This window comes from Drosophila nasuta, chromosome 3 (genome assembly GCF_023558535.2).
Source record: "Drosophila nasuta strain 15112-1781.00 chromosome 3, ASM2355853v1, whole genome shotgun sequence".
NCBI lineage: Eukaryota > Metazoa > Arthropoda > Insecta > Diptera > Drosophilidae > Drosophila > Drosophila nasuta.
In genome coordinates this window covers 27,008,366-27,030,697 of record NC_083457.1, presented here as the reverse complement: position 1 = coordinate 27,030,697, position 22,332 = coordinate 27,008,366, and the positions used below count along the sequence as shown (strand labels likewise).

Genomic DNA, 22,332 nt, shown 5'->3' with positions numbered 1-22,332 from the left:
AAAGCTGATGACACATTCACAGTGGATTCAGTTTATTGTTCTGCTAATGCCATAAATTCAAAACACTCAAACATAAACTAAAATGTGAGTTATTTTTATGCTGATAATCATCACAGATAATTAGTCTACATTTTGCATAAGTCATTGTATGACGTGAACCATCTGAGAATGGGCGTGTCATGCTCTCTTTTTGTATATGAGCTGAAGAATATTCTACAATCTTTTTTTTTTTTGTGTCCGACTGTAATTGTTTTGATTTTCAGTTCGGCATTGTAAAATTCCATTTGATTTTTGTGGTTTCTGACTTAGGTGATTTTTTACTGTCAACACAATTCCACATCCACTACGTACATATGTGTATCTGTAGTATTGTTATAAACAAAGATGCATTGCGAGAGACCCGTTTGTCACAATGAGTCGTGATATTGAATGTTTGTTTACTCGTGACTCGGTTGAACCCGAAGTCAAGTTTGAGTAATTGGAATGCTTAGGATATCTGTGCCGAATACTAAACAGGGTACTCAATTAAGTTAAGATGATCAGCTGATTTAGGATTTTCAAAACCATTTGGGATTTCTATGATGACAAGTTCTTATTTGTAGTGTGTACAGATTTGTTTTGGTAATTAGAACATTTTAACGCTTTGAATAAATTAAATTTTAATTATATTATGTATTAATTAATTAAACTGCGCTTCAACGGTGTCCCAGTTGTTTGATGGACATTCGAGTTATCGCATTTAACAACCGCAAATGACAACAACAGGTGTAATAATCTTTGCACCAAAACACAAATAAATAATCTCTGTGAAAGTAACAATGTCTGGCCTCGGATAAAAAAAAGCCCCCGCCAATATACGAATATTCGAATGTATGTACTTATGTACATACATATGTATAATAGGTTGAGGTATACTCAAAAGACAAGCACTTGGAATTAGGTGATGCGTTTTAGAACAGGAACGTTAGCTCATCCGGTTATTTGGCGTCTCGGATGCCAAATAAAAGGCCGTTGTAGGGCTCACAGAGGCATCAGTTAACCAACAAGCATCAAATCAAACGATTCAACACTTCAAGATGCGTCTTGCACTTTTTGCCCTCATCGGCGTGCTCTGCCTCGCCTACTGCTATGCTGTCGACGCGGAATACGAGCAGATCGGACTACTGGATGTGGACGCCTCAGGAGTTAACCACGAGAATGTCGGCGAGCGAGAGGCTCGCCAATGGGGCGGCTATGGTCGCGGCGGAGGCTGGGGAGGACGTGGCGGCTGGGGAGGCGGTGGTTGGGGCGGACGTGGCGGCTATGGAGGCGGTGGCTGGGGCGGACGCGGAGGTTATGGAGGCGGCGGCTGGGGTGGTCGTGGTTATGGCTGGGGAGGTTAAGTCTTAGCTTCAGCCACAACTTCTGCTTTCCTGCCAACGCACTCCGGCGTCCAGACACAGCGATATCCTTCGTATCCTGTCTGTGCAAATAAAGAACATTTCGCAAAAAAAAAAAACGTTCTTGTGATTCTAAATATATTTTTCAGGTTAAATCCGCTTTAAAGGGTTTGCAATGTGAGGATATTCCTTTAAAGATTTTTCAAATTTCTTTAACGAATAGTAAAATTCTCATTTCATTTCTGCGCCATTTAATTATAGCAATTAAATCGATTAAATGAAGTTTAACATATGCAAATGTCGAGCCTAATTATATGCTCATTAACCCACGGTGCACAGTGGTGTAAGTAAAGTAAAGTCAACTATTTATTTAAAACACACTTAAAATTTCATCAGTTGTCAAAAATATAATTGGATGGGTTCACCTGATGAGGAGAAGAAAAAGTATTTTGAAAACTTGAAATAGTATATATAAATTGAAAAAAGGCAGCAAATAAATCACAATAATAGAATCATTAGATACTAATTAACTGGAATCACTGTGCACTTAGTTTCCATATAAAGAACAACACTCAGATGCGGAACTTAATTTGATTCTGATATACCAACAGGATGCAAACATTGTCCGGTAATTTTCTTAAGCTGCAAGTGAAGTACTTTCGTGTTATAGGCTTTGATATAATCGGAAGCAAACGCAACTGGCTGCAACCTTGGAAGACCATTTTCCTGATGGTTGGCGTATCCATAACTCAGTTTATGGTCGTTTCCTTTAGCATTGTCAATTTTGAGGACATTGAAAAGCTAACCGATGCACTGACCGCAATGATAATGAATCATTTGTCATTGTTGAAGTACGGTTTGATTATTTGGTTGCGAAACGACTTCAGACGAATTATCCATGAATTTCATAAGATTCTCGCAAAAGGTATTTAAATGTGATTTAAGTAAGAAAATGTCTTAAACTTTCGAATTTAAAGAGTACAAAAGTGAAATTGCCGCCAGTATTATAGACCAAGAGAATCGGCGTGATCAACGCATAAGCAGCGTCTACGCAAATTGTTTTCTACTTGCCGCAGTCTTAAGCGCTTCGAAGCCTATAATGCGAATATTGCTGCTCATTGTGACCTCAGCGGAAGTACAACTAGAGATGAATATACCCTGCTAGTAAATTGAACAGCAAAAATAATTTTAATAAGCAATAAAATTGTTTATTACTTTCAGTTATCTGTGGGACAATCGAAAGCTGCACAATTTTCTCATTTCCTGTGGATTATTGAGCATTGCCAGCATTGGCGTTGTTTTATCCACAATCGCTCTAGATACATTTTACGTCTCTTTAACTCACAATTTGGTTGCTCTCTTCAAGACAGCGCAGTACAAAATGCAGTTCTTCGCGGTGACAACGCCACAAGAGACAAACGATCGACTGCGTGACATTATATATCTCTATAAGGTCAGCTTGGACATGAGTAATCGATTAAAGCACTTCTTTCGCCTGCTAATCTGCATTCAAATGGTGCTCACCTCGGTGCATTTATGTGTGCTCAACTTTACACTTTCCTACAACTTTGGGCAACCCCAGATGTTCTTCTATATCGTATTTATTATCGCTGTTCTAATCCAACTTCTCATTTATTGTCATTGCGGTGAGTATCTTAAAACCACTAGCCAAGGGTTTGCTGTGGCCATCTACGATAGTCCTTGGTATGAGACAATCGCAGTGAATCCTGCAATTGGACGGTATCTGCAAATCTCAATGATGCGATCTCAGCGTGCCATTCAAATTGATGGCTACTTCTTCGCAGCAAATATGGAAGTTTTTCTATCGGTGAATATTATAACTTCCAGCAATTTTATATTAATACATATACTTTTTTAATCTACAGATTGTAATGACAGCCATGTCATATCTAACGCTGCTACGCTCGGTTTCTTAAAGGAATTTTAAGAATTTTAAAAATTTATTAAATAGAAAAGTAAAAAAAGCCTTAATGCTACTACGATTCGTTTTTCAAAAAAAAAATTTAAGGACATTTATTTCGTTAAGTAGAAAATGAAATAGAAAACGCTTAACGATACTATGCTCAATTTCTTAATAAAATGTAAAGACATTTTGCAAGCATATTGTTGAATAAAAAATTAAATTGAAAACGCTTTAAGTAGCTGACCTCTAATTACAACAGACACGGGCGGTCTACAATATTTATAACTAAATTGATCTATGATTACTTGATATGTATGTAGTATAGAATGCACCCAAAATGTAGACAATTTAAAAGCCTTATCGATTAACTAGCCCGCAATAATTATTTCGCAAGGCATTAGTACAGTGTGTATTGGCAATGAATAATATTAAAATTGTAAACCAAACTTAAATTAAATATTTGCTTGCAAAAAGTGAAAAATTAATAATGTGTTTTTTATAAATAATTAGTTGCAAATAATTCTAAATTTTATAAATAAAACTAGAAAAGAAACAATAAATCTAAATAAATTGAAACGAGAGAAGTAAATACTAATTATATGCAAGCGCATAAAAGTATGCTTTGATTTTTTGAATGCAGTCGAAACTATTTGTTCTACGTCATGGAGTCAACTCGTATATTAATTAAATGGGTGGCGTTAAATTCATTAAATATTCACGAATTTTTGTAATAAAACCGGTTAGCTGCAAGCACTTTGTGCACTTCTGCCAATAAGCTTGCCGAATTTACAGAATGCACACGTTGACCGAGGACTTTTTAAAGGTGCAGGGCACATCTTTTCGAATTTTGGGATTTGACATAGTCGATGGCAGAAATGGTTGGCTGCATCCGTGTAGAACTACTGTGATGATGACTGCATTGATTGTAGTACAGCCCATGATTGTTGTTTTCGTTCTACAAAATGTGGAGAACTTGGATAATTTAACCGATGGCATTGGATCAATGCTTGTCGATCTCTTGGCGCTGTTAAAGTTCAGTATAATTATGTGGCTACGTAAAGATTTGAAGCGATTAGTTGCGAAATGTCGCAATATGTTGGAAAAAGGTAAGCTTTTATCATTATTGAGGAGTATTTTATGTTTGCTTTTTTACAGAGTGCTTGGATGAGGTGTCGGCCTCCATCATCAGCCAGGAGAATCAAAGCGAGCAACGTGTGAGTGGCATTTACAAGAACAGTTTTATGCTAACCGCGATACTTTCTTCTCTGATGCCCATTGTGAACACGTTTATTTTCTATTGGCAGACTGGCTATGTGGAGCTGCAGCTTACCTTTCCCTGCGCGTAAGTTGTGTCTATCAATAAATGAGATATTTCGAAGTGATGGGAGTAACTTTTTCAGCTATCCCTGGGATGACAACAACATGTCCTTTGCTCTGCTCTCTTACGTTTTATTAGTTTGTGCCAGCTTTAGCGCTATTCTACCCACCATCTGTATAGACACATACTTTACAGCATTGACACACAATCTAGTTGCATTGTACAAATCGGCACAGTTTAAAATGCAATTGTTTGGTGTCAAGACACTTGAGGAGACACAAGAACGTCTCCGTGAAATTCTGCAGCTCTACAAGAATATCTTGGACATGAGTGATGCGCTGAATCGTTTCTTTCGTCTAACCATCTGCATGCAATTGATTGTCGCCTCATTGTTGCTCTGCTTTATTGGCTATACGCTATCCGAAAACTTTGCCCAACCAAAGACGCCATTCTATGCGACTTTCATGTTCAGCGTGTTGACACAACTCTACATTTATTGCTATTGTGGGGAGTATCTAAAGACCGAGAGTAGAAGATTCGCCAATGCCATCTACAACAGTCTGTGGTATGAGGCAACTGCAGTCAATCCGACGGTTGGACGTTCTCTCCAAATCTCAATGATGCGCGCTCAACGTGGAAGTCGCATTGATGGCTACTTCTTCGAGGCCAACATGAGGGTGTTCCTATCGGTGAGCAGTAAAGATAATGGCAATTACCTACAGATTATTTAATAATTCTTATGCTTTTAGATTGTAAAAACTGCGTTGTCATATCTAGCACTTTTACGTTCGATTTCTTAGGTTCCCATGGCGTATACTGAATGTGCTGCAAATTGGAAATATAAAAGGAAAATCTCATTTACTTTCGAGCAATATTTGTTTTATTGCATAGCTTGCGTTTTATCGTACGACATTTAACAATCAAACTTACATTATGTACAAAACATATTTTACACAATTCGTTAAAGTCTAGGTGGGATGTGAGCAGGATTGGGAATTGGAAATTGGGAGAACTTTGAGAATGCATAAATATACACATTAAATGCTGTGAGAGTCGAAACATGAAGAATAAAGATGCGTATCTCTGCGTGTATGTGTTTTTTGAGTGGAGAATGAAGAAGCTAGAAGTGGTCTGTGAATAATATGTGGCTGATCACCAGCTGAGCTTGTTGCCCTGAAGCTCCATCGGGATGCGCTATCATACAAGTTAATCCAATTAAACATAATCATTCCACGGTCACATCAATTACTTGAAGAATCTGCCCGGGCCGCCAGCTGGACGAACTGGAGGCGGTGTTGGAATATGAGCACCTTCGGCACGGAATCCGTTCTCATCGGCGATATAGGTAATGGTGTAAACGATGCCATCGGGTCCAGTGTACGAGTACGAGCCTTGCATTACCTGTCGCGACAAAAATAAAGATCAATCGAAGCACCTCAAAGTATACAACAGGAAAAATGAAAGTATTTAAGGCAGCACTCAAAATGCGGCAACGAGATGGAAAGACAAACCTGAGCTTCGATCTGGGAACCGGGATTCTTCAGGTAACCCGCCTCATCGGCGCGAATGCCGTTGCTCGTTTCGTAACTGGCAAAGTGAATAATGCATTAATATTAATCATATTACGTATACGTAGCGTTAACTTACTTGTACTGATAGGAGCCATCCGGGTTCAGGTCAAAGTTTTGCTTCAATATCGCTGCGTTGGCATCGAACGAGTTGCCCCGTGGCTGAGGCAGACCACGCTGAGGCTGTGCGGCAACGGAGCTGAGGCAGCAGATCGCAAGGGCAGCGACAGCGTAGGAGTAGGTGAGCATCTGCATGACCTTTTGGTTGGTTCGTTCGTTTGTTCGTTGGTTAAATCGGCGCCGGCGCCAGAGCATCGTGCGAGAGTTGTAAGTGGAAGACAAGCGAAATAGATGATTGGTAGATTGAGACATAAGTTTGATTCGACTGCGTCAATTTTGTTGACCTTTATAAAGCCAAGCTTAGATTGGCGTAATTATTATATGATCGTTATAATAATTTGCCTTAATCTTTTGACGTTTTCGAAAGTAAATCTAAATGGCAATGAGATGGTTTAAGCTTGGGAAAATATGCATGTGCTTGCAAAAGATTTCCCAACTTGTCAATAAGTGTTAAGGGTGTTTAGGATATTTTAATTATTTATCTAATATATACTGATCTTGAAACAACACGATTCAATTATCCTTTTTATAATTTTTTGGATTGTGAAAAAGTCCTTTCTATATTTTAATTTCTGTTTTTTTATGTTAATCCTTTTGTTTGGTGATTTAGATCCTTGCACACAGAACACCACAACAACAGGAGCACAATTAAAACTCACTTCGAACTTCGCGACTTGTTTCGTGTTGGGAAGAATGTTTTTTGGTAGAGCGATCTACTGCGCTTGGAAGGCTCGTCAAAACTGTTTTGACTTGACTGCAGTCAGCACAAACGTTTTTATACCAAAATTGCATTCACTGCAGTTCCAGTCTCAGATGCAGCAGCAGTAAGAGCAACAGCAACAGCGGCAGCAGCAGCAGCGACAGCATCCGTAACAAGAGCAGCGCAGCGCAGCGAAGCTATCAAATGGCTGGCAGCAGAAGCGGCTGAGGAGGGCGAAGAATGAGAATAAGAAGAAGAGATGGCAACATGCCAAACTGACAGCAGTGGCAGCAGCAACAAAATCGGAAGAGGCTGCCGCTGCTGCTGATGCTGATGCTGTACCATGCGGCGTATGCGCAACGAGTTTGAAATGCAAATGGGCGTTGCGCATACGCCGTGTGCTGCAGTACGAATACAAACAGCAGCATGCAAGTGTGAGTGGCAGTAATATTATCAGCTACTAGACTCATTCTGTGGGTGCGTCAATGTGTGTGTGTGTCTGTATGTGTGTGTGGCACGCCAAGTTGTCTGGGTATTAATTTATGTGAATTAGCAATACGAAGTTCATTTGATTAGCCCACGCTGGCGTTTGTCCGAGTGTGTCACTGTGTGTGTGCGAATGTACAAGTGTATGCGATTCAATTTGCGATGCGCCGCAACATGCAATAATTTGTTAATTCAAATATTAATTAAAAGATTAATACTCGACAGCTGAATAGATGTTGCAATTGCTTAGCTTGATGAATCGCCCATTTGGTTTTGTAGCATTTCGAATCAGATTCAAGTGGCTTCAACTATCCGTAAGTATAATTCATGTCGTTGCTGTTGTTGTTGTTGTTGTCGTAGACTCCTTCGCGTTTTTGTCGTTTTTATTGACATTTGCAATGCAATTGCAACAAACAGCGACTCAGCCGCGGGGCGGGGATTGCCACAATGAAATGTTTGCCCACTTGTTTGTGGTCTATAAAAATTGTGCATTGAATGCGCCGTTAAAATGCTTAATGTACCTCATTGTTGGTTTGCCATTGTTTGCCGATGATGCATCATCATCATCATTATCATTATCGTCATCGGCGAGCAGCATCTGCAGCCGATGATCGTTCACCATTCAGCTGTTGCTGCTGCTGCTGCTGTGCAGCAAATCCATACACACAATTTAGACATTTTAGTTGGCCAACTGCTGACCGAACAAATTGCCACTCCCAATTGCACCAGTTCCCACTAAAGGTGAACCAAATGACATGCAAGGGACCAGAGCAAAAGGCGGGGGCTGTTGTTGGTTAGTTATGCCGGCCGGCGCAAACAAATTGCAATTTTCGGCTTAAACTTTAAACTTTTGCCGTCTCTTCTTGCCTTCGCTGCAGTCGAAGCATTAGCCGGGACAGCAACAGCAACAGCAGCAGCGACAGCGTGTAGGAAATGTCAGTTGCAATTCATAAAAAATTGCAGCAATAACTGCGGCCACAGCAACAACAGCAGTAAAGAGTGCGCGATGATCACGAACATGCCATGATGAACATCGCGCGAGATTAACGCGCCTCCAACAACAACAACAACAGCAACAGCAGCAACTAAGACGACGACGCCTTCTCTGGCAGCACCTCCCACTTCACTCCACTCCAATCCACTTCACTCCTCTCTACTCCGCCCGACTCCACTTCACTTTACTGTGTTGCCACCCTTTTCTAGTTGCTTTCGGTGGATTTTACCTTTGGATTAGTTGGCCGCCTTTTTATGTTTTTTTTTTTTGTTGTTGCTGGCCTTCGTCGTTAACATAGTCCGCATCTTTCGCTCAGACTAAGTGTATTTTTCACATTTGACATACGAGCTGGTCTCACACTCATATTACACAGTTGCCTCTGCTCTCCGAGAAGTTTCCCGTGTGCCCAACGTTCAGTCTCAGCTTCAGTCTCAGCGCTCAGTCTCAGCTTCAGATTCAAATTCAAACTCATTCAAAGTGATGAATGAATCGCATGTGGTCGCGTTGTTTTAGTTGCTGCTGTTATTCATTTCTCTGATTCAATCAGCGCATCTTAAGTGCGCTTAATATCTAGCTTAATTTATGTAGCTTTGTTTAGTTTGTTTTTTTATTCTTTCTGTGCTGTGCTATGCTGTGTTGTGTTGTTAGCCAAGTTACTTGTAGCTGCAAACAATGCGCCAACTTTATGCTAATTGCAGTGCAGTTTCCTAAACATTTTCCAACGATTTCCATTTGATGCATGCACCGACTACTCTTGCAAGAATGACAAATTGTTGTAATGAAGTCGGAATTATTTAGGACGAATTGAATAAATATTTCTACTATTGATCACAATTTCGATAGTAGAACGAGTCTTTAATAATTTGTCACTCTTTTCTAGGTTAGTAACTCCTAACACAGGCGAGGAAATTACCCAATCTAAGCCATAAATTATTATTATATTGTAAATTAAAGTATTATAACCAAGACCAATAAAAATGGAGCTAAAGATCTAACTAGTTAATAGTTGTCAATATACACAGTTCCCTTCTATTTATTAATTCATATTATCTTAAAGATTGTAAAATAAAATTGTGACTGTGAGATACTCATACTTCTCATTCAACAAAATGACTCAAATATATACACATGGCTATATTTGGTAGGTATTAGATTCCAAATATACCACGGAGTACGCCAAATCAAGTCAATCAAAGAAATTAAGACTAAATAGGCTTTTTTACCCATACAAAAGTATTTCTTAAATAACTTATACAATTTTTATATGAGTTATAATATCTCTATACCCTATCTGTAGCGGGTATAAATATATATATAATATAATATATACTTTATTTTGTTTTGGGAAACATAAATATTTCATGCATATAAAAATATTTGTTATTTTTCAATTTTATCAAGCGATTTAATTACTTTCATAACTTAAAAACATCATTTATAATTAAACAAATAAATAAAGTTAAATATATGCTGCATTTAAATATTTTAATTAAAAATAAAAAATTACAATTTATTTGACAATTTTGTTGTTAGTTCTTTAAAAAATTTTTTAAAGTGTAGGTGGGATTTTGGATGTTGTGTTTTGTTAGCGATGCAAACGAGTTTGTGACGTCGATTAATTAAAAATTCAAACATTTTGCGGATTCCGCAGACCCAAAAGACATCATCAGTCATACCGTAGAGGTGACCCAAGTGTGTGAGATGAGAATTTTTGTGTGGTGTGCCATGATTGATGGGACAAATCAATTAGTCAATTCGGTATCAGCATCAAGTGGATCGATCGTCATATTATTGCCAGGCTACTTGGCAAGACGACGGTAGATGGAGGATGGCAGATGGTGGATGGTAGATGGTAGATGGCAGATCGTTGTTGATATTTCGCCACTCGTTGAATCATAAACACTCGCAGTTATGCAAATGTTGTGAGCTGTGAGTGTTTTATTAAAGCACATTAGGTTCGTTTCTAAAGAATTTCTTTTATTTTTCGTTGGTTTCTTTTCTTAGTCTTTGTGGTTTTTTCCTTTTTTCTTTGGACAGATAACGTAATGGATGCTAATTTTTTGTTGGTGGTCGCTATAAAAGCCGAGGTCTTTGGGCTTCTTGAGTCAAGTTAAGTAGCAAACATTGTCAGGAACGCACCACGCAAAATGTTGAAAACTATTGTCTGTCTATTTCTGGTGGCCAGCGGTGTTAGCTGCGCCTCCGTTGGAAGCACTGTTAACGTTGCCGGCAACATCGGCACCGTTGGACGTCAGGCCAGCGACATCGAGAAGCCAGTTGTGAAACTGTTGAGCTACGAATCGGATAAGAATCCAGATGGTTCCTATAGCTTCGCCTACGAGGGTGACGACAACTCCTACCGCCACGAGCAAGCCAGAGTTACTGATGCTGGCACCGAAGACGAAGCTCTGGAGGTGCAGGGTTCCTATCGCTATGTCGATGCCGATGGACAAACTATCGAGGTGCATTACACCGCTGGTAAGAATGGTTTTGTGCCCTTTGGCACCAACATTCCCAGCGAGATTTCTCTGAATGCCAAGGCTGCTGCTGATTTGCCCAATGTGAACACCTATGAGGAGGAGCAGGAACTGAAACTGAAGCAACGTCGTTCTCGTGCTCAAACCGATGTGAATCAGCACACTGAAGCCAGGCCACAGCTGAAGGCAGCCACATCCCAAATTGTGCCCGTCAAGGTGCTCGTCGAGGAGAAGCCCGTCGCCAAAGTTGAGCAGCCAGAGAAGAGCAAGAAAGTCGCTGTCTAAGTAATCTTTAGTTTTTAACTATTTTTAGTATTACGTATACGCAGAGATGTCCGTTCTAATTTAACTGCTAAGCAATAAAATACCTGTGTCTTTAGGCAAAATCATAGCTGTTAATTTATTGATGATTGGCACATCAAAGATGCCTATAGAGATAATAGACTGACTGACCTATGAAAAATCAAACACGCAATCTGTGTGTATTGCAGTTTTTTTAGACAACAACTTTATGCTAATTGACGGAATGATGATGTCATAAACTTCATGGTGAAGGCAGAGATGTGTGTGTTTGTTTTTTTGCTGATGAAACACTGTGTAAATGGCTGAGCCAAATTTCGTTGTAGTTTTTATTGATAATAACAATGGTAAATATATTTTTATAAAAAATACAAATAACATTGTGGCGGCAACTTAGTTTAGCTGGCAAATTAAGCAAATTTTAAATCTCTTCACTAATCACTAATATTCTTTTATATCGCATTAATTTGGCTGCAAAGTCTGATGATCTTTCTCTAACAATATTTGCATAATTACCAACTTAATTAATCATGTGAATTTTAGTTTATTGATAATAAAGCCCCCATAATGAAGACCCCAACTAGTGATAGATGAAAGCAATACGTCATCTTAAGTCTGGTGTGTGAATTAATCAACACTTTATAATATACATATATTTGTATATATATAACACCTTTGGGATCATTGCGTTTTGCGTCTGTGCCAAATTGATTTTCAAGGTCTTTTGCGTCGGGAATTTCTAATTTATCCGCTGGCACTATTTGAGATTCACAGTTAGATTGAGAGATGCAAAAGCAAAGTCGCAAAACACGAGCCACAAATTATTGAGCAGCTCTTTCGTGATAATAATAATAGACGATATTTAATTTATGTATATGAGCTAGTAGTTTATTTTTATTTTACATTTACATTTTAATCTCACTGGCATTTCAGAGTTACACAATTATCTACATTTTGCTTCTAGCTTATTCCTCAATAGGAGCCTCACGCTCTGGCTTGGGCAAGTACTGAGCATCGGAAGCCACCTGGGAGATTTCTGGGTTAACAATTGTTCCCACGGGAACATATCCATTACGGCCAGCGGTGTAGTTGACAACAACCTTTTCGTCGTTCTCGTTGTAGTAGCTGTAGGCGCCAGTCAGCTCGAGGTAACCGTAACCATCTTCATCGATGACGTTCTTGGCGGTCTCCTCGCGGAATGTGCCATCGGAGTTCTCAAAGATGGAGTGGTAACCACCATCGACATCCTTGGTGATTTCCGATCGGACAATCGTCACGATGGGTTTCTCCTCTCCCCTATCGGTAGCAGGTGCGGCCAAAGCGCAGGCGACGCATCCCAGGACGAACAGTGGCAGCTGCAAATCATTTGAGTTGTGGTCACATCAATTAATAAATCACACACAATCACTATCCAATCGCGATGATTACTTACGAACTTGTACATCTTTATATAGTTTTTGTTAGTTTTTTTGGTTGGAGCTGGAGCAGCTGAAGGGAACTGGAGCACTGAAAGCGAGAGTTTGAGTGAATAGCATTTTGTGTGTTGGCTTTTATAAGCGCTGCGCTTCGAAAGCGACGCAACACGCAATGCGATCGAAATATCTTAACGCCTCTTTCGCTTAAACATGCCAAACATGTTTGCATCCCGGTTTATGGCATCTGCGCTACGGGCCAAAACTTTAAACGATGCTCGAAATTGCTTCACTCTAAATGTCAGGGTCAACTTCGACTCGTTCGCACTGGTCTCTCACTCTCTCTATCTCTTTCTCTCTCTGTCTCATCCACTTCCAGTTCCCCGCATTGCATTGAGAAATGTGTCAACCACCTGGCCGGCTTAGCGTTGTCTGTCCCAGTCGATAAAGACAAGACGACAACAACGTGCCAACCATTCCAGTTATTCCAGAGACATTGCACAGCCACTTCCGTACCGCATTGACTCATGGCAATTGAATCTTTATTTTTTTATTGATGGCATCCATCAATCGATCAATGCAGCCATTAGCGCAGACTTTTTGCAGTGCCGCGCAGTTGCCATTAACTTTCGATGCTTTTTTGATGCCGCTTCACCCACTCTGAAAGTCTTGAAGGTGTCGCGATTAATTTCCACTTGACAGTGGCATAAATGTATGTGTGTGTGTGTGTGTTGCTGTGTGGCATCGGCATTGGCATCCACCAAGCCCACAAATGTGTTTTCATTTAGCATGTAAAATGTCAGCGCTTTGTGTAATGCTTCTCGTAATTTATTAACAACTACTCACTCTTGTATCTGCATCGTGTAATGTGCAAATTTCAGCCAATGACAATTGCAGAGGAGGAGGCGAGGGAGGAGGAGCCAGAGTTCAGCAGTGAAGCATTGACACAATGCCCGGAGCCAAAAACACCCACAATCCCATGATTCATTCCAATTTGTAAGGTGTATTCTTGTACCTGACTTCGCGAATTATGTTTCACATAGGAATTTTTGATAATTCCCAGAACAAGTTGAACTGGAATTCTAACGGCAAACTAAATTGAAAACATAAACGAAAAATAGCAATATTCTAGATTGAAATATTCATAGATTATTCAACATAAATTAGCTAATTTCTAGCATCGTTGTTTATAATTAATTACATTGTACTTAAGCTAGAGTTTAACAATCAAACCTTAACTACTATTCAACTACGAACTTAAATTGACAAATGACGCAAATTAAAATTCAAATGAGCTGCATAAATAAATGCCAATGCATTTTATCGCCTGCACCGTTATTATTCGCAGCATTAATTCAATTAACAAGAAATATTCAAAACTATAAATAAATTAATACCGTTTCTTCTAAGAAAATGGAAAGCACGCTCACTGAGCTTCGAGTTTATTTTGAATCGAATTTCGATTTCATTATTCGCGCGTCAACTGTGGCGAATAACAGACGACATTTGGCAAAGGGCAAACTCTATACTATACTATGGAAGAGTCATCATCAAAAGCTTAGCTGTAGACATTGCCCTGGGTTACTGGGCCTCTCTTGGTTCAAGACTGACTGAAAATTACCATGTTGTGTATAGTGTCAGAAGAGGGCCAATAAAAATTGCAACAATTTATATTTCTGACAGCCAAACGAATTCACATTAAAACCAACAACAACAGCAGAGCAGCAGCAGCAGCAAAAGGCAAAAAATATGTTGCATCGTCAACACGATGAACATTTTAAAGTGCTCAGCCTCCAAGCTGATGATGAAGATGCACATGGAGACGACGAGGTGCTCGAGGAGGTGTCTGCCGGCCACTTGGCCAGGCCACTTGGCAACCACTTGGCCATATGGCGCTCCTCATTGGCATAGTTTAACGCTGAGCTGGCGCAGCTTTTGATTTGAATTTATTGGCCAAAGCCTGTGGAGCTAGCCTCGGTATTGTTTATGAGTCGCTTATTTTCGATAATTGTTTAAATAACATTTGCCGAAGTGATCGCAATCAATGCATACGTAACACGATGCACCATAAGAATTCATGTTTAACAAATCATTAACTATTTTCTACTACTTTAATAATACTCAACGTGTAGTTTCTTACAGTGTAGCTCAACTCTCCGCAGACTGCCTCGCCGCCTCGCTAATCTCCTTGAGTATATTTGTGCCCACGGGCACAAAGCCATTCTTGTCGGCCACATAACTGACCTCCACACGCTGCCCATTGCTGTCAATGTAGCGATAGACACCCGAGATCTCCAGTTCCGTCTCATCATCATCATCGTCGTTGTGATCATCAGTTGGTGGCGTGTTAATGTTGTTGTTGCTCGATCGCTTCACAATTCCCACCTCTTCCCGGTAGCTGCCATCGGCACCTTCATAGGCAAAGAAATAGGAGCCATCGTTCTTCTGCTCTGCGACTGACTTAATGATCGGCACCAGCTCCGTCTGCGCCCCTTCAACGCGGCTGCCGCTCAGCATTAAAGTCAAGATCAAACACTACACAGATTAGACATTAGTAGCCAACTGGAGTTTAGTTTGTATCTGCAATGCTTCTGTTTACCAATGCGAACATATTTTATGGACGGCTCTTGTGAATTTATGCTAATACTAAACCGCAGACAAAAGAGTTCTTAGCTTTATATACAAAGACGTTGGAGTCAAATCATTTCTCTGCTTATGCTGGGTCAATAGAAAGTTGCGGCACAAGTCGAGAAATGGCCAGCGGCAGTTTGTTGAACTGTTTCTATTTGTTTCTCGTCCGATTTGCAATTTAAATGGCAACGGAGTGTGTTTGTTTGTTATGTAACTAATTGGCCATTGTCTGCACTATGTTACAGCGTCAACAAGAACTTGGTGCGTACTCTAATATGCGTGTGGGAGTGTGAGATATTTGTATATTACGTATACGAGTAGTATGTTATTTAACATATGTGGTGTGGGTGCAGTTTGCTAATCAAATTTGTCAAATTGCTTGTACAAACATGTCGCCTAGTGGGCGGGGCGTGCCCCGAAAGCGAAAGGTGCAGAAAAGGTAACGGCTGAGTGGCTCAAAAAATAGCTTGCAACGTGCTGCAGTTGCAGTTACAGTTGCAGTTACGGTTTTATTTGCAGACTTGTAAACGTTTTCCACTTGACTTCCATGCAAATTCCGATCCATTGCCATTCTGTGTTTCACTTTCCGCTTGCTCTGCATTCAGTTTTGTGGCCACATTTGAATTTACAGCCAGTTGTCTAGTTGCCAGTTTGCATCGAGTCGCGTCTTGTGGCGTCGCGTCGCGTCGCCTCAACTGTTACAGTGGGTGGGCACTGAGAAGCGACTAACATTTATGCCACAAGAATTTAATAATAATTTTAGCAATTTCGCAACCTTACGACACTGTAACTGCAGCAGTGGCAATTCATAGACCAACACCCTGTATCCATGTCTTAAGTGGGGAGTAGCTTGAATGCCAATTTGTAATTCTAGTTTATGTTGTTTACAGAGTATCTTTCAGTCATTGCCATTTCCCAATTCCCAATTCAGTGCTGGCATTTGCCTTGGCGCACAAAAGGCGTTGATGGCGACACGCCCAGTCGCGAGAGGCCCAGGCCCAAATCCGAGCTGCACAAAAAACATATTAATAAATTGATTCTAATAATACGATTGCTTTGCAGATGTTTGCAAAACTTGTCCATTGAAGTTGTAATAGAAACTCATTAACGATCCGATTGCAATGCCAACGAGTGTATAACTTAGATGCGACACATTAACCTTTAGAAGATGCAAACTGAGCACCAGCAACTTGATCTGAAACCGGAACAGCAAGCGGGATACGCACAGATCTTGAACTGAATTAATTTTTACAGCATTTCGTTGGCGGTTTCGATACAAATCATAAAACTTGGCCTAATGGAACCACATTTGCAACTGAGTCAAACCAAAATGTCAAATGCCTTCATTTCAACTGTGAAGCCCACAGCGATTAATAATACTCACAGCCGTGGGAGGTGTGTCCAGCTCCGGTTCCAATGCAATTTGTTGCTTGAAATCCCCATCTTTTCTCATTGTTGGGATCATTTGCATTAATGCATTAATTTCAACAGCATCTTCATCTGCACCTACTTTATCTAATACAACGCGATTACTGCTTGTCTCCCAATTTGATGTAACAACTGAATCGACTTATGCAATACATTAAGAGAGCGACAAAAAAAAGTCAAAACTGAAATAAAGTCTTAAATTGAGAGCAATTCAAGTAACAAAATGGAATCAATTGTTAATGCATTCTCTGTTTAATTATTAATTATTTGCTTAAGCGATAACTGATCATCGATTAATTGTACATCTATCTCTCTAAGGGCTTTCATAATCAGTCGATGACAGTTACTAATTGCAAGTACGAGTATAAACCAATACACAGTATTAATAAAATCAATTACAACATGAAACGAACATCTTTGTTTTCTCATCCACTTACTGATCTCATCTCATTGTAAACATTTGCATAAATATCGCAAATAACGAAATGAACAAATTTCTGTGCGTATTTGCCTTTTTGCAATATTCGCAGATTGTTAACTAATCTCTGTGTAATGTAGATGTCTTCGACATTTTAAAAAAGAGAAATTGGTTGAAATTTGGAATTTGATTAATTATCGTTCAGTTTGAGTTTCAATGTCATCAATTGATGCAATGCGTGTTCAAATTGTCTAATAAAAGAAAAATTGGAATGAATATGAAATATATATATATATATATATATATATATATATATATATATATAATATATATATAATATAAAAAAAATTATAATTATTCCTAAAAATTAGTTCTTTACATCAATAAGTCTATTTCTTCACCTTCTAAATATGTATGCATATATTAAAATTATTTTAATCTGTAAAAATAAGTAATCTTCAACTATATTACAGAATATTCACATATATTGCTTGTAGAGGATTCAGCAGTTGTTAATGCCTAAAAATATTTTCAAATTAATTTAAGTTTTTATTGCATGCTTTTAGGTGCTGGTATGAAAATTCTAAAAATATGTGGTATTAGTTAGGGCGAAAATTCAAATATTAATTTAAGTTAACACGTCAAAAAAATACAACTAAACGCGCATCAATAAGTTTATGTTGCCAAAATATACTTTTAAATGGTTCTAAATATTTAATAACAATATTTAAACTTGAAACTAAGATGTGCTATAATTTATTTTCTTTTTATTCCATATGCATTTGAAGTTTTAAGAAATAACAGCATAATTAAAAAACAACTTATTTTTATAGTTAAAAACGTACATACTCTCAAATAGTCTTTAAAAGTAAAGAAACTGCTCTTAAATAGATTTTAAAAATGTAACTACTCTCAAATAGTAATTAAAAACTACACAACATATAATCTCCACTGAAAATACTTGCCGTAACCATGTGAAATGCAATTTTTGGACATGGTCATGAGCAACAGAAGCCATGACCTTGCCTTTGCCGCCGTGAAGTAGAATTAAAAATCCCATAAAAATTAACACATTCAATTAGGCAGTCGAGAATATGAACATAAAAATAGGTATGTTCAGGTTAGCTGTGTAAATTGCAAGCCAGAACGCATGACAAATGTGAAAATCGCATTAACGTCGAGTGAGTAAAGGCAAGGCAGTGTTGTTACAAAAATGACTTATTGCAATCATAACAGGTGAAGCCAACAACTGGCAACGCCTCGAAGTATGACGAATGACAAATGATGAACTCCATCCAACTGACAATGGACAACAATGGATTATGCTAAATCTTTGGGGGTGTCTGAAGTCTGCCTCCTTGATAGATAGACAGTAATAAATGATTCGGGAACATGCAATCTTTTATATTCAAAACTAATCAAGTCTTTTTAGTATGGGATTAACCTTGAGTATTGGAAACAAAAAATTGCGTATACGGCCCAGTAGCCCAAAAATCAACTGATGCCATAACTCACATAAACACCTTAAGAACAAAAGACAAGAGCTAGAGCAAAAAGTGCTGCATTTGCATACGGCAATGTATCTAGTGGCTTCTATCTGATGCATGCAACATCATAAATACTGACTCGCTGTGCGGTTCGGGAGAGCGACGGAAAAACTTGACTCAAGCATGGCAATGCCAGCTATGAAGTTCGCTAACAAATTTATTTGTCCTTCTGTCAATGGCCAATAAAAAGCCAATAAAGCTGCCAACCAACTACCGGCAACCGCCAAGCTGGCTGTTGGCTGTTAACACGATTCGTATTCGCGGGCCGTAGATAAATTACAACCCATCTTGTATCGTCCATCGGCCAGTAGCAACAACAAGATCAAAATCAAGATCGCCAACAGTTGCGGTGCAGATGCTCAGATTCTTGATACCACCTGGGGGCAAGGGGCAAGTGGCATGTGGCAAGTGCATATGCACACAGGAAGCGGCCGCTGGGCGCCGGCGATTCTTATGATCGAGCTGCGCTTTAGGGCTTGAGCTTGGGCTGCGGCTTGGGCTGCGACTGTTGAGCTTGACTGCCTGCCTCGGATAGCTGTATAAATAGAGCTAGCTAGATGTGATGCAGTTGCAGTCGTTGCACGTCAATCGGCAAGTTCTAGTGGCACTAGCAGCAGCAGCATCATCCATTCCTTCCCATCACAACTCAGCGCGAAAGTGAAACGTCAGATTTATCGAGCGTGTAATTTGCTAAACGTTTTGTGAGATTTATGACAACGTTGACAGCTTAAATGCCTTCCAAGTGCAGTGTTCGGCCGATGCGGGTAAACATGATCTCGTCTAGCTGCAGTTCCCTCCCGCATCATCAATTAAATATGTCTCATCTACAGTGCTTAGTGTTTTCCGTTTTATGGCTGGCGCTAATGAGCGCTGGCCAGGCCCAGATTCCCCAAGCGCCCTTTCAACAGACGCCGTTCCAGCAGCGACAGCAAGGATTACAGCTGCAACAGCAGTCCGCCTTTCAGCGCCAGCGACAACAGGCACCCGGACAAGGCATCTTTCCAGCTCAAGGCACTGCGCTGAATCCACTTAACCCACTTAACCCGCTCACCTCACCCATAACACCACTTGGCGCTGGCGTACAGAATCCATATCGATACAATCAGTACAATCAGGGCAACTACGTTCCCATCACTGCGTATCAAAATGAACTGAATCTCGATGGAAGTTTCTCTTATGGCTATGCAGCAGCAGATGGCACCACGGCCCAGGCTCAGGGCTACGTCAAGAATTTGGGCTACGGCGAGGGTGTCGAGGCGCAGGTGATTACGACTGACGACTGGTCACTCTAATGCTAGACTACTGTAGAAATAGTGGCATACTTTTAGACCCACTTCGTTAATATTCTTTTCAACAGGTTATACAGGGATCGTATTCGTACACTTCTCCCGAGGGCACGCCTATAACTGTGCGTTATATTGCTGATGAGAATGGCTTCCGAGCCGAGGGAACTGGCATCCCAGCGACGCCGCAGTACTTTGTGGGCGCTCAGCCATATCAACAGGGCGCTCTCAATCCGAATTTAAATCCCTATCAAACCCCGTATAGACAGCTGCCGCCATCGTCTGCCGCATTTCGTCCAGCACCTGGACAACAACTGACGCCTCTGCAACAGCAGCAGCAATTGCAGCAACAACGAAACTTTCAAAACTCCGGACAATATCAACCTGAGCAACAGTTTAATACGCTGCATTCGGGCAATTTGCCAGCCCAGTATGCCGGACAGTTTGGTCAACAGCTTGGCAACAATTTAACGCCACAGCAGCAGCAACAGGCACAACAGAATCTAAATCAGCAGCAGCAGCAACAACAGCAGCAACAACAACAACAGCAGCAACAACAGCAGCAGCAAAAGGATCAGCGCAACGAGCAACAGCAACAGGCATTAATCACACAGCAATTGCGAGGCAGACCAAACCAGCTGGTTGATCCCTTTGGCTATAACCAATACAACAGACGCTTCAAGAAGTCTTCAAAATCTGAAAAGCAATAAAATTCATATCTGAGTTGTTTATTTCCAGTTAATCGACACTCACTTAATCGTTAATTATGTACATTTAGTCGCATTCAAATGCATGAAATACATGCCCATGAAAAACTAAAACGACTTTTAATTTTTGTCAAATTTCAGATACTGCAACTGTAATTGCAAAGTTTATGATTATTAGTTTGCTATAGATCAAGTATCAATGGAAATGCTAATGTAAACAATTTAAGTCTGAAATAAATTAGAATCACGGTTGCCATTCCAAAAAAATTGTTTGTACCAAACTTTTGAAAAACAGTTTCAATTTTAACAAAAATGTACCACAAATTTTTTCACGAAAGTTTTTTTGTATTTCACAAATTGTGATTCACAATATATAACTGTTTACGTAGTGATAGACCGTGATCAGATGTGTTTAATAGAGCCTTGGATTCCTCTGACCCACTGCTTTCAACTATAAATCTAAAGGGACGCATTTGTGGCAACACTTTTGCTCTCTTCATTGGGCATTTAAAAATAGTTAAATAAAATCCTTCATGGATAATTGAATTTAAAAAAAAAAAGTAATATGCTACAAGCAATCATTATTATTATTAAAATTTAACATGTTTAATTTTCAAACTTACCGATATCTCTGCATTTGATTTTGTGCTTAGCTATTTCACTTTTAAACATCCCGCATCGTCGACTTCGATGTCGTTCTCATCTTTTATATCGCCTCGGCAGTTGTCGCTGATCAAGAATATTTGTATACACTTTATAGCGACATCTACACTATATAGTTGATGGTCGATGCATCAATGGCTGCATTCTATTCCCTTTTAATTCGCTGCCTACCGTTGCTAATTTTTTTAGGAACACGTTATGTTGGTTACAATTTTAAATGTTAATTGACGCACTGTGTACTATGTATATATGCGTGATTGGTTGGTACTTACTTGATAAAATAAATTAATAAATGTAAAAGCGCGTTATAATTGTAAAAAATTGTAATGTTAAAATTATTCTAGCGATGTAATCGGCACGAAATATTGTTTTCGGATGAATGTGGAAAGTTAGCTTCAGCTTACTGAAAGGAGTCTCATGTTTGACACTAAATTCAAAGGTAAAATGATTGCAAGTTGAAGCTGAAATTTGTGATAAAGTAAACTGAAATTAGACTCAAGTCAATCTGATACTCTTTCATCTCTTGCTCGTTGCATATTTCTCTCATGTTCGATAATATAACGGCGCCTGAAGCCGATATGATTTAAAAGCGTCCTAAAAGTATCCCATTTATATTGGTAGCTAAAATTCTTCTGTAGCAGATAACGTAGCCATCTATTGTAAGAAAATTAAACTATTTATTGTTAAGGACAAGCCTAAAAGTATGCAATGCAAAAGTATTCAGCACAGCGCAAACATACAAATAATTGGTGTCAGCTTAGAGTCACTAGAAATTTTACTTAATGGCAATAATAAGTAAGTAATGACACAGCAAATACTTCAATGAAGTAATGTGTAATGTTTAAAGTTTCAATACCATTTTCAATTAATAACATTACTCAAAAATAAACTTAATGGTCTTCAATCAAAACTAATTTCCGTATATAAGCCCACTTTGCATAATAACAATCCCATTAAAAACTTATTAAAACAAATTA

The 22,332-nt window shown here is 39.3% G+C and overlaps 8 protein-coding genes and 1 long non-coding RNA gene across 10 annotated transcripts; 5 read left to right on the top strand and 4 right to left on the bottom strand.

The window, feature by feature from the left end:
- Positions 1-1,021: 1,021 nt before the first annotated feature.
- LOC132791012 (uncharacterized) lies at positions 1,022-1,498 on the top strand. The gene has a single exon (XM_060799786.1). It carries the CDS (start codon positions 1,077-1,079, stop codon positions 1,380-1,382), a length of 306 nt encoding a protein of 101 aa, XP_060655769.1. The 5' UTR covers positions 1,022-1,076; the 3' UTR covers positions 1,383-1,498.
- A 493-nt stretch (positions 1,499-1,991) lies between these two features.
- LOC132788127 (odorant receptor 47a-like) lies at positions 1,992-3,455 on the top strand. Its single transcript, XM_060795447.1, has 4 exons — positions 1,992-2,304; positions 2,357-2,543; positions 2,601-3,207; positions 3,266-3,455. The coding sequence occupies exons 1-4, from the start codon at positions 1,992-1,994 to the stop codon at positions 3,314-3,316; spliced, it is 1,158 nt and encodes a 385-aa protein (XP_060651430.1). The 3' UTR covers positions 3,317-3,455.
- A 641-nt stretch (positions 3,456-4,096) lies between these two features.
- On the top strand, positions 4,097-5,501 carry LOC132788126 (odorant receptor 47a-like). The gene is made up of 4 exons (XM_060795446.1): positions 4,097-4,409; positions 4,459-4,645; positions 4,704-5,310; positions 5,371-5,501. Exons 1-4 carry the CDS (start codon positions 4,097-4,099, stop codon positions 5,419-5,421), a joined length of 1,158 nt encoding a protein of 385 aa, XP_060651429.1. The 3' UTR covers positions 5,422-5,501.
- LOC132791009 (cuticle protein CP14.6) lies at positions 5,479-7,074 on the bottom strand. Of its 2 annotated transcripts, none has more exons than XM_060799782.1 (4): positions 6,969-7,074; positions 6,269-6,447; positions 6,133-6,208; positions 5,479-6,022 (listed from the first exon to the last, which is right to left on the bottom strand). In XM_060799782.1, the coding sequence occupies exons 2-4, from the start codon at positions 6,442-6,444 to the stop codon at positions 5,867-5,869; spliced, it is 408 nt and encodes a 135-aa protein (XP_060655765.1). In that variant the 5' UTR covers positions 6,445-6,447; positions 6,969-7,074; the 3' UTR covers positions 5,479-5,866. The 2 variants fall into 2 exon arrangements, with proteins under 2 accessions (XP_060655765.1, XP_060655766.1); XM_060799783.1 differs by having other exon boundaries at positions 6,269-6,438; positions 6,969-7,045.
- Positions 7,075-10,611: 3,537 nt separating this feature from the next.
- LOC132790676 (larval cuticle protein LCP-17) lies at positions 10,612-11,287 on the top strand. Its single transcript, XM_060799308.1, has one exon. The coding sequence runs from the start codon at positions 10,637-10,639 to the stop codon at positions 11,249-11,251; it is 615 nt and encodes a 204-aa protein (XP_060655291.1). The 5' UTR covers positions 10,612-10,636; the 3' UTR covers positions 11,252-11,287.
- Positions 11,288-12,140: 853 nt separating this feature from the next.
- Positions 12,141-12,800, bottom strand: LOC132790677 (endocuticle structural glycoprotein SgAbd-9). Its single transcript, XM_060799309.1, has 2 exons — positions 12,699-12,800; positions 12,141-12,621 (listed from the first exon to the last, which is right to left on the bottom strand). The coding sequence occupies exons 1-2, from the start codon at positions 12,708-12,710 to the stop codon at positions 12,232-12,234; spliced, it is 402 nt and encodes a 133-aa protein (XP_060655292.1). The 5' UTR covers positions 12,711-12,800; the 3' UTR covers positions 12,141-12,231.
- A 2,026-nt stretch (positions 12,801-14,826) lies between these two features.
- On the bottom strand, positions 14,827-15,468 carry LOC132788125 (larval cuticle protein 16/17). Its single transcript, XM_060795445.1, has 2 exons — positions 15,278-15,468; positions 14,827-15,213 (listed from the first exon to the last, which is right to left on the bottom strand). The coding sequence occupies exons 1-2, from the start codon at positions 15,287-15,289 to the stop codon at positions 14,827-14,829; spliced, it is 399 nt and encodes a 132-aa protein (XP_060651428.1). The 5' UTR covers positions 15,290-15,468.
- A 3,898-nt stretch (positions 15,469-19,366) lies between these two features.
- On the top strand, positions 19,367-20,789 carry LOC132792693 (nuclear transcription factor Y subunit beta). Its single transcript, XM_060802142.1, has 3 exons — positions 19,367-19,466; positions 19,533-19,964; positions 20,060-20,789. The coding sequence occupies exons 1-3, from the start codon at positions 19,434-19,436 to the stop codon at positions 20,693-20,695; spliced, it is 1,101 nt and encodes a 366-aa protein (XP_060658125.1). The 5' UTR covers positions 19,367-19,433; the 3' UTR covers positions 20,696-20,789.
- On the bottom strand, positions 20,590-21,717 carry LOC132792694 (uncharacterized). Its single transcript, XR_009633033.1, has 4 exons — positions 21,628-21,717; positions 21,316-21,531; positions 20,739-21,260; positions 20,590-20,681 (listed from the first exon to the last, which is right to left on the bottom strand). It is a non-coding gene; the product is annotated as an uncharacterized LOC132792694 (long non-coding RNA).
- Between the last annotated feature and the right edge of the window lie 615 nt (positions 21,718-22,332).

Bases quoted from the DNA above. Each gene is read 5' to 3' on its own strand.
- LOC132788127 (XM_060795447.1), top strand. From the start codon at position 1,992: ATGCAAACATTGTCCGGTAATTTTCTTAAGCTGCAAGTGAAGTACTTT. The intron at 2,544-2,600 runs GTAAATTGAACA...TATTACTTTCAG, and splicing joins GAGATGAATATACCCTGCTA to TTATCTGTGGGACAATCGAA. The intron at 3,208-3,265 runs GTGAATATTATA...TTTAATCTACAG, and splicing joins ATATGGAAGTTTTTCTATCG to ATTGTAATGACAGCCATGTC.
- LOC132791012 (XM_060799786.1), top strand. From the start codon at position 1,077: ATGCGTCTTGCACTTTTTGCCCTCATCGGCGTGCTCTGCCTCGCCTAC.
- LOC132788126 (XM_060795446.1), top strand. From the start codon at position 4,097: ATGCACACGTTGACCGAGGACTTTTTAAAGGTGCAGGGCACATCTTTT. The intron at 4,646-4,703 runs GTAAGTTGTGTC...TAACTTTTTCAG, and splicing joins CAGCTTACCTTTCCCTGCGC to CTATCCCTGGGATGACAACA. The intron at 5,311-5,370 runs GTGAGCAGTAAA...TTATGCTTTTAG, and splicing joins ACATGAGGGTGTTCCTATCG to ATTGTAAAAACTGCGTTGTC.
- LOC132790676 (XM_060799308.1), top strand. From the start codon at position 10,637: ATGTTGAAAACTATTGTCTGTCTATTTCTGGTGGCCAGCGGTGTTAGC.
- LOC132792693 (XM_060802142.1), top strand. From the start codon at position 19,434: ATGCCTTCCAAGTGCAGTGTTCGGCCGATGCGG. The intron at 19,467-19,532 runs GTAAACATGATC...TCTCATCTACAG, and splicing joins GCAGTGTTCGGCCGATGCGG to TGCTTAGTGTTTTCCGTTTT. The intron at 19,965-20,059 runs GTGATTACGACT...TCTTTTCAACAG, and splicing joins GCGAGGGTGTCGAGGCGCAG to GTTATACAGGGATCGTATTC.
- LOC132791009 (XM_060799782.1), bottom strand. From the start codon at position 6,444: ATGCAGATGCTCACCTACTCCTACGCTGTCGCTGCCCTTGCGATCTGC. The intron at 6,209-6,268 runs GTAAGTTAACGC...TCACTTTGCCAG, and splicing joins GATGGCTCCTATCAGTACAA to TTACGAAACGAGCAACGGCA. The intron at 6,023-6,132 runs GTTTGTCTTTCC...TTGTCGCGACAG, and splicing joins GTTCCCAGATCGAAGCTCAG to GTAATGCAAGGCTCGTACTC.